Here is a 10796-nt window from a genome sequence, read left to right on the forward strand (position 1 = left end):
AATTAATAATCATTCTTATTTTATATACTAATTTTAATAAATTTTATAATACAAAAATATCAATAATTAATTTTAGTTAGGTTTATTCATCAAACTGATGAAACCAACCAACCCGATCAACTTGACCCGAGTTGGTTGATTTTCTAGTATTTTAGGTCGGCTTTGTTTAAAATATTTCCCAATTCGACCAAGTTGGATCAATTTCACTTTGTTCATTTGTAAACTAACCAAAATTGAATGACCTAACCATGGATATATATTAATATTTTATATTTTAAATATAATTTTTAATATGAAAAAGTGGAAAAATTCCCATATTTCTTAGTCTAAAATGTTTTATATCATAAATCTAATTTTAAAATTTATTTTTTAATAATTGCACTATAATTTTTAAAATTATATTTAATTTTTAACTTTAAATCTTTTGAACCGACTGACCAAACGAAAAAATCCACCCAAACTAACACAACTTGAGTGAGTCAGTTCTCACAAGGTTAGTCGGTTTCAACTGACCAACTCCCCAACCTAATCAGGTCAATTTGGTTGGCCAAATAGCCTACGATCGAACCGAACCAACTCATGAACACTCATAATTTCAACTAAATTAATAGTCTCATTTCTAATAAATAACAATAGTTTAATCTCCAATAATTATTAAAAATTTATAGAAAAAAATACACAATTATTGATAATGGAAAAAATACAATAATTAGAAAAATAAAATAAGTATTAAAAATATATTAACTTAGTCAATAAATATATAATCTCAAATAATATTTTAATCTCTAATAAACATTAATCAATAAGTTATAACAAAAATACAATATGTACAATAAATTAAACTTAAAAAATTTCACTAATAGTAGTTAAATTTCAAATAATTATTGAAAGTTTTCTATTAAATAACAAAATAAAATAAATTTATACATAATCATTGGAAATACATTTATTACAAAAACAATAAATAATTACTGAAATACAATAAATATTAAATTTAGTATATATAATTATATAATAAATATAGATTAAGAGTTTATAATTATTATTAATAAATATTAATTCTTTTGAAAGTTATTTTCTTGAAATATTAGTTGATATAAGTGAAGATAGTTATTTACAATTTTATGTAAAAATATTAAATTATTATTAATTTCAATACTTTGTAATAATTATTTTCTACTTTTCTGAGATTTTTTAAATTTGTTACATAATTTCTTTATTTTAACTTTTTAAAATCTAGTCATGTTAAATATTTTATTATTTAAAATGTCTAGTTATTTAAATACTTAAATAATATGTAAAATATTTAAATTTTAAAATATTAGTTATTTATGGAATTTAATTATCCATAAAATCATAATTTATACTATTATTACATAATTTAATTGTTAATTTTTTAATATATTAAATTATTATTGAAATAATTATTTTTCTACTTTAAGGAATTTTTTTAAATTTATTACGTAATTTCGTTATTTTAACTATTTAAAATCTAGTTATGATAAATATCCAGTTATTTAAATATTTAAGTAATCTATAAAATATTTAAATTTTTTATTTGAATTTTATTTATTTAAAGCTATTGCATATTATTAAATGTTTGAAAAACATTTAAATTGATGATCCAGAAAAACATAATTTAAATTGTTAGTACATAATTTTGTGATATATATTGTAAAATTATAAAATTATTTATTAGATAATTTTGTTATTTTAACTATTTAAAATATAGTTATGATAAATATTTAATTATTTAAATATTTAAATAATCTATAAAATATTTAATTGTTTTTTGTTATTTGAATTTTATTTATTTAAAGCTATTACATATTATTAAATAGTTTAAAAGAATTTAAATTGATAATCCGGAAAAACATAATTTAAATTGTTAGTACATAATTTCGTGATATTTTGTAAAAATATAATTTTTTTTATGTTTTTAATAAATATTTTAAAGTTATTATATAATTTTGTTAGAATATTTAAAGAATTCTTAAAATTTTTAATCCAAACTTTCTTTAGATTGATATAAATAAAAAGTAGGGGATAGAATAAATAGGAATTAGAGATAGATTTGGAGAAAGTGGGGGATACTGGGAGAGGTAGTTTAGGAGAAATTTTAGAAGAAATGTGTATTTAGGTTATTGGAAAAGTGCATCTCATTGGGCAGTTTAAAAAAATGACATGAAATAAAAAAAATAAAAAATTTAAAAAAGGAGAAAATTTCTTAACGGCTTCGTTTATATATATATATATATATATATATATATATATATATATATATAATTGACTTTGTATTGAAAAAATGCCTGAATGTTGAATAGGGTTGGGGTGCTGGTGCCCCTCATGTGGGGAGCTGTCCTCCTCTTCTCAGACTTTAAACCCACGGCTCCTTATGCTTCACTTTGAACCCGGTAACTCACAGCCTGCCACAACTTCAAAGTTAGAAACAAAGAAAAAGATTGGGAAACTGTGCTTTACATTAAAATTAATTTAATTTAACTTGCTGCGTCGGTCAGAACTCAGAATGATAGAGAATAACAATATAATAATACAATAATTCTACAAACATCGCCAGTGCCACTGGATGGGGAAATTTTTGTTTAATTTAATTCCCTCCTTGGGTTGGTTCTGTCTCCCCATTAATTGAGGCATTAACTCAAATAAATACCTTACCTTGTTTACACCAACTAAACAATCAGAGCAATGTTGGACGAAAATTTTGTTCTCTTCAGCTGGATGGGATCCATTCTTAATTAACCTAGCTAACCTCTGAGTTGGGTACTTGGACCCGCTGTTGAAAAGAGGAGGCATCTTAATTACCGCAAATGTCCAGGCCATTGTGGTTGTGTGGACCGCAGCGCAGACAGCCACGGAGGAGGCCGGCCACCACCCGCCCACTGCCCAGTGATGTCTGCTTTGCTTCACAGACACAGACAGACTTTTGTTTCTACAGTTCACACTTCCGCCAAAAACCTATTTTATATTTTTATAGCAACAAGTTCGTCCAAAGTCAAAAAGATTCAGAAGACTAAGTAGACAAAATGCAAAAGAAAAAGAAGTGAATTTTGTGCATATATGTTGTGTGTATATATAAACCTACTCACTCTTGTTGCAGCCAATTGAAGATGTAAATCATGAGCTGAGCTCTCATTCATGCCAGAATTTGACCCAGTTTTGTTCTTAGACAAGCTTAAGCCTAGTAAAGCGAGATTGGACTGGCTCGGTTGTCTTGACTAAATTATACATACAAGATCTATAATTTTCATTACTATTATTTTATTTAGTTTTTTGATGGACTCACTATTTTATTATATTAGTCATGGTTCTGTAAAGAAGGGCTCTATATATCTGTCCCGTACCCACCATTTGCTCTCTCTCCTGCGAGCTTGTCTCTCGATTGCTCTTGCGAGTTTCACCTATCTCTGAGTCTCTGTGGTTGAGAGATGGCGGCTCTACAGAAGAAATCTATAGACGACACGCTAGCTGAGTGGATGGACGATATGCTGAAAGAAGACGAAGGGAAGATCCTCGAGGCAAAAGTTGAGGATGTCAAAGGTTCAAGAGTTAAAGACAACAAAGAAATTTCAGAGTTTGAGATGGATTCTTATCTTCTAAGATGCAAATCTAGAGAGGCTAGGGAATCAATATTCCTTGGTGGACCTTGGAATTTCAATGACGATACTATCATTATTGAGATATGTTTCGATAGGCCAGATACTCGGGTATGGGTGTATCGGGCGAATTAATACTTATTTTTATTATTTTTTTTTTAATTTTTTTGCAACTGGGTCAGTGGGCTGGTTTAGGATTCTTCCACCCTCTGAACTGGTCAGACCCCTGATACACCCACTATAGAGGCATATCGGAGGGGTCCAGGAATGATACGTATCCACCGATACATGTCGAAACTTTAAACCTTGGTTCTATCAAGATTCAAAGTATCAACACGTATCGACTCATATCAACTGATACGTATCAGACCATGGTTCGGAGGATAGTCAGGACTTAAATAACCCTTCTGAATTGGTTTTGAAAAAATAATAATAAAACATAAAAAAAAGCACCAATATAAAGCATGAACCTTGGGTTCTATTGACTGTTGGATTCGAATCTATGATCTCCCCATTGATTACCTCACCTTCAATGTCGACATGGAACTTGCAGCTAAAGTGGGGAAATCTTATGAGCCAAAACTGGAGGAGGCTGAGCTTTGGAGTAAATATATTCGAATCGATTATCTCCTAAAGGGGGAGGTAATCGATCTCTTACAGATATTAGAGGCTGCCCAGATTCTGTTTTTTTCTGTGGCAGAATTGATCATCTGATCGAGGCTTGCTCTTTCAAGGCCAATCTGGAGGAGTGTATTGGCAATGAAACTGATGAGGAGAAGAAGCAAGCTCTGTCAAGGTACAATATGGCAAAGTTCAAATCAGCAGCCCCCCACAACGTCCCATATCACATCTCCACCCTGTATTAGAAATATCTCTTGGTGATGATATCATCATTTCTATTATTATTAATTGGGAGATGCTCCCAATATAAAGCGGGGATGTGCTGTGGGACGTTATCGGGAGTTGATTTGATCTCTAATATAGCCCGTTACTTGGATAATCTCCGATCCGAGCAAGTCAATCACACAATCAGAAAAAGAAAAGTTCAAGGAAATTTGACAATCCAAAGTCACCAAGGAGAGAGGAGTTTCGACAGTCAGGAAGGAACTTACGTTGGAAAACTCAGCATTTGGTTTTCGGCATGTGTTCCGATGACAGTAGTGGTACTGACAAAGAAAGTGTTTGGGAGGATGGGAGAATATCATGAGAAGGCGAAAAGGTGGGGACCCAAATCGAGGGGGAATTGGCTGGATCCCAACTGATAGTAAGGTCCTAGAAAGCAATAGATAGAAAATTCATAATGACTGCAACTTAACCTATGGAGTCTCGAAGAACCATTCAACCTAAAAGCTTAAGATGTTAAATGAGGTCCTTAGGTTTTTTATTTTCTAACATGCCCCATCACATGAAAGTCCATTGGGCTTGAAGCGTGGACAGCACAGGCCCACCCATACATTGTGCTGAAACTTAATTAATTATAACGGGGTGATGAGAATCGAATGCTAAATCCACTTGGTCAAAGTGGCTTTGATACCATTTCAAAAAACCATTAAACCTAAAAACTTAAACTATTAAGTGAGGTCTTTGAATAGGTTTTTTATTCTCTAATATGACGCAATATAGATATTGGTTCAACAATATTGGGTGACATGGATAAAGTTGTTGAGATGGAGGAAAGGGTAACGACAGAAGAGGAAAACTCCTATAGGCCCAAATGGGCCTGGGTTGGTTGCCACTATAGATGAAGATGAACCCCATGGGCAGCTGTTTGTGGCAACTTTAAGAAAAGAGCAAAGTTACAAGAATCACTGGGCGACTTTCACCAAACTTGAGAGTCTTGGCGTGGAACTGTCAAGGTGGCGGGAGTTCCTCGGCAGTTCAACATCTTCAAAAGCTCCCGGCTGATAATAACGGATTTGGAATCCGAAGCTTGTGCCTTGTTGGAAGGTGTTCGACATCTTCCTTGGCGTCTTCAACTTACGATCGCCGATTGCAGAGCTCTTCTTTATAGTTTCCCTCTCGATTCAGTGAGTTTTCTTCCTAGGAGCGCTAATCGGGTAAGTCATATATCTTGGCTAATTTTGGTTTTACATGCTCTTAGGAATAACACCTATCGGTGTGTCCTAGTTTTCTCTTTGTTTGTATTGATGCCGATTGCTCTCTGAGCTCCAGTTTACGAATTAGCCTTATCAGGCTTAGGAAAAAAGAAAAAAAAAGAAGAGCTCATAACAGGCTAAATTTGAGCCTTAATGATCCTGACATAAGAAAGTACCCTGTAGTCTGTACAATTATATGATGGGAGCCTGAGCTTGGCTTAATGGGACTGAGATCAATTAATATTAATTGTTGAGCTCAAATCAAACTCAGTAAAACCTGGTTAATCAACCTCATCCATGCTTCTTTACGTCCAAAACCGAAAACTTGACTCGAATAAAGGTGGAGGCCTGTATTATCGGAGTTGGAATCCCCTACACAAAATTGGGCCAATCACATTTATCCCACATGTCAGGAGGACGTAGTATATCATGATTGGCCCAGTAAACAAAACGCAGTATCAAATTAGGAAATATGTGTATAACAGGTATTGACTAAGATCTTCCTACAGCATAAATAGTCCAAAAAATGTAAATTAGTTAAGTATTGCATTTAATTTTTGGGTAAATTGCTGAAATCTCTCTTAAAGTTTTCTGGTTGTTGCTGAAACCTCTTTTGATATTTAGTAATTGTAATTACTTTCTTTGAACTTTTTAACATAGTTGCAAGTAGACCTCTTTTGTTAAAATCTTCTAGAAGTGTTCAAAATATCCATGCAATTACTTTTGACCAAAATATTTATTTTTCCAAATTTTCTCTTCATATGAATCGTTAGCCCAAACCCTTCCAATCTCTCTTTCTGAAATTGATTTATTTTCCAAATTTTCCCTTCATATCAATCATTCAAATGTAAAGATACAAATTCAAATTCTCTACTTTTTATTGTTTATAAAGTTTGTATTGTTTTTTATATAGCTAAATAATAATTATATGGATATTTTGGACATTTTGTGCCTCTTTTTAGAAGATTCTAACACAGGGGCCTATTTACAACTTTGTCAAAAAGTTCAGGAGGTTTGATTGCAATTACCAAACTTCAGGAAATGTTTCAGCAACGGTTAAAAACTTCAGGGGGGTTTCAGAAATTTACCCGTAAGTCAAAGCTGTGTTGGTTTGTCAGAAATGTTGAATTGAAGAATGAAGAAGAGCTGTTTGGGTTTGTGGGTAATTAAGGCCTCGTGCTTGTTCTTGTATTTTGGGGATGATACAGCTAGCGATGGTTATTATATCCTTTATTCAACTAATTAAGGATCTCTGCGTATATCAAATGTATGCACGCTGATCAGCTGATGAACTGATCTATCTGTATAAAGGGGACAAGGCAAGCCAAGTTGTGACTTGTGACTTGTGCGGGGGTTATTTTATTACCTAAATTCAAAGGAAAGATTAAGGATGCAAGATGTCCGGTCCAAGCCCAAGCCCAACCCAGCCCATTGAATAAATCCCCAGTCCCATATTCCCGGTTAGAGCATTGCTATTTCGCTCATGGCGCGCGGGAGCTGTGCGTGCAATTAAGCCAGATTAGATTGGGAGATGTTTTCAACACACGGATGAGATGGGTTGTAGGGCACGAGTAAGGGCCCTGATGCGGATTCCAATTGAGTCTGGATCTTCTATCAATAAAAAAGCATTTAAACCTCCTATCAACATGATCTGCATATCACATTCATGATGAATCCCACTTTTATGGTGGGTCTCAGTCTTATGGTAAAATGTTGGTAGGGGGTTGGAACGTTTTCGTTGGTAGGAGATCCCAATTCATTCCAATTAGGCAAGATGATGCTACACTAGTCAAGCAAGATCAAGGGCAACTCCAAAACTCCATCTCCATGTGTGAAATGTGGAAAATGGAAATTTCAACCGCTACCGAACCTTCTTATTGTCGGCTCAGGCTCAGGCTCAGGCTCATAGATTCCTGAGAGCAGATCTCTCGCATGTATGAAGCCAATAATAATACATACGTGTCACCTTGTCATCTAGCGTTGAATCGCCAGACTTTTTAATTCTCAGCTGACAAAACAAAAGAAATTAAATTAAATTCCAAGGAATCTTCAACCTTTTATTTCTCACCTTCTCTTTCTCATTGCTTTGTCCCGTTTGTCTTTTTTTGACCTTGACTTCATTTACATAACAATAAAACATACCTCGGCAGCTCGCCTCCTTGGCATCAACCATCAAGCAGAGTAGAAGACACAGAGACACCGGGATGCCACCAATTGGACTTAATTAGCTGAAGGTTCAGTCTTTATTCCACCGTCGTTCCCATCAGGATGATACTATCACGCACTTTTAAACCACCCTGATTCCTATAGAACGACGATGACGACGACGAAGAAGAAGAAGCCGAAGATTGATTAATTGATTCGCATAGTAAGCACCTTCTCATCAATTTCCACCCTGTCCGTAATTCTCACCGATTTTAATTACAGCCTGATGATCGTCTATGTACACATATTCTTAATCTTAAGAAGGAAAAAAAAAAAAAAAAAACGAAAGAAAAATGAATAACAGATCGACGAGACGACCTTATAGTTATACGACTCTCACACTGCCTCACAGACGCCTTCGGTCATACCAAAATGACCAATGACCAACAACCAAAACTTACAATTGAATGGTTACACCTCTTGCACCTTTGACATGGTTGGAGAGCTCTGGTTCATCAGAAATGGGATGCGAGGATCCATGCCACCCGTGTCTGTTCGCATCATACTTCTCTCCATCACCCCAAAGTGCGTATGCTTCTTCTCCGTGCACCGCATCGTCTCCTATCACCAGCTGCTCATCCGCCATTCTTAGGGGCACGAAGAACCTTATCCCTAGAAGAATAAGCGTCGTCGACACTATGTTCCACCCGATCACGAACATCGCCGCAACCAATTGCTTCACCAACTGCACCCCTCCTTCTCCACCGTAAAATGCACCCCTCGAGTTGGATACTGGTAAGACCAGCCTGCACAGAACCGGCTCCGCCAATAGCCCTGTCAGGACTCCTCCCAACAGCCCCGCCACCGCGTGCGTGTGGAATACCCCTAGCGTGTCATCCACCTTCATTATTTACAGAACCACCACACCCACCATTACATGTGCACAACTGAAGAAATTTAAAGCCAAAGGAGGTCCATAGCGGGCTCTCTCCCATGAAGAATAAGAAAATCGGAGACCCGGCCATTATTGCGTACCTTCTGTAGGAACGAGGACTTCTTGTGGAGGATCATCATGGTGAACCATGGAACGCTGCCGGACATTATCCCCATCACTATCGCCGCCCACGATTGCACCACCCCTGCACCGACCAACGACGCTCACGGTCAATTCCCACATTTACGATCGTTCCACCGGATATATATCTATATATATATCCACCACAACAAAAAACGCAAGCCCTACCCTACGGACAGTCGACACAATACATGATTAATCTAATCGAAGGTTAGGCAAGTTCATTACCTGCTCCCGGAGTGATGCAAACAAGACCGGTCATCATGCCTTGAACGGCTCCGATCACCGAGGGTCTTCCAAAGAAGACAACGTCAAGAGATGTCCATACGAGAAGACTTGTGGCCGCGCATATGTTGGTATTCAGCACAGCAACAGAGGCGGCGATGTTAGCGGCATAAGGGGCACCGCCGTTGAAACCTGACCAACCCATCCACAGTAGCCCAGCCCCGGCGAGCATTAGTAAGACGTTGTTTGGCGAGAACCTCTCTCTATCACTCCTAAGCCTTGGTCCTACCTGCTCACACAAATAGGAATACCTTCTTAGCTCTTAGTTATTACTTATACCTCGTTGCTCGTACAAGGATCAAATGCAAACGGCCCACATGTTGGCGTTGCCGACTCCAAAAAGTTTCAAGACAAAACTTACTGAAACTATGTAATTTGAAAGATAGAAAAACATTGATGAAAAAGGAAAAGAAACTGAAAAAGAAGAACTTGGAACGAGAGCCTAATGAGATTCAGTGTTCACGAAGATCTACCCAGTAGGCTGCGGTGAACCCGGCAATTCCCGAAGACAGGTGGATGACATAACCGCCGGAGTAATCGATGACACCCCAATGGTAGAGAAATCCGCCACCCCAGAGACTAAAAGCACCGACGGTGTAGGAAAAGATAAGCCATAGGGGGACAAAAGCCATCCAGGCCTTAATATTCATGCGACCCAAGACGGACCCAGCTAGTAGGATAAGGGTGATAGCGGCGAATTGGAACTGGAAGTAGACGAGGGAGGCCATGGGGTAGAAGGGCTCGGTCATTGGCGTCTCCTCCGTGCCGTTCTTGTACCTGTGGGTGCTCTCAGGCACAGCAGCTCGGTCGATTAAGAACTTCTGTCCGAGGGAAGGAGCACCCTTGCCCCAGAAAGGGAAGAGCTTATCACCGAAGGCCATACGATAGCCTACTAGTACCCAACATATGAGGGCGGCGGCGTAGGCATAAAGCGCCATGAAGGCCGAATTTACGGCCCATTTCTTCTTAACGATGCTACCATAGAGGATGACGAGGCCCGGCATGCTCTGGAGGCCTACTAGTGTCGCAGCTGTCATCTGCCATGCGTTGTCCCCCTTGTTCAGCCATTCTGGAACCGCCGGCAAGCTCTGTTCGTAAGGACCGGGAATCACCATGGCTGGATCTCAGTCTTCAGTGATATCAGCCCCACCTTTTTATTCGATTCCGTTGAATTTGGTTAGGTAAATTGAAACATAAACAATTCAACTACCAAAAAAATTCTCCTCTCCAAAGAGGTATGTACGGTGGGAGATGGGAAGGTTCGTATGAAAACGAAAACGAACAATGAGAGCGTGAGAAAGATCGGTCGCTTTAGTCAGAGAAAGGGAAGAAATGGATGAGGAGGACAGGCCCCCCCAACGAGCGAGGTCAAGTTTGGCAGGCGTATCGCGAATGATCAGAAGAAAGCTATCGTGGATCTCCCTTTCCCATTTTGAAATCTTCCAAGTGCCAACTACTTTGTAAATTTTATATCTTATTCAGCACTCAGCAGCAGAAGAAATTAAATTAAAGAAAAAAAATTGCGGAATGCACCAGTTTTCTTGAGTAGACCCAGCTTGCTTGGGACTGACAACGCAGCTC

At 37.2% G+C, this 10796-nt stretch overlaps 1 protein-coding gene across 1 annotated transcript; it reads right to left on the bottom strand.

The window, feature by feature from the left end:
• Nucleotides 1–8108: 8108 nt before the first annotated feature.
• Nucleotides 8109–10796, bottom strand: LOC148868527 (ammonium transporter 2 member 1-like). The gene is made up of 4 exons (XM_088968574.1): nucleotides 9689–10796; nucleotides 9159–9444; nucleotides 8891–8994; nucleotides 8109–8756 (listed from the first exon to the last, which is right to left on the bottom strand). Exons 1-4 carry the CDS (start codon nucleotides 10328–10330, stop codon nucleotides 8313–8315), a joined length of 1476 nt encoding a protein of 491 aa, XP_088824700.1. The 5' UTR covers nucleotides 10331–10796; the 3' UTR covers nucleotides 8109–8312.

The sequence above is a fragment of the Nelumbo lutea genome, chromosome 2 (assembly GCF_056320005.1).
Source record: "Nelumbo lutea isolate HS-2025 chromosome 2, American lotus-T2T, whole genome shotgun sequence".
In the NCBI taxonomy this organism is placed as follows: domain Eukaryota; kingdom Viridiplantae; phylum Streptophyta; class Magnoliopsida; order Proteales; family Nelumbonaceae; genus Nelumbo; species Nelumbo lutea.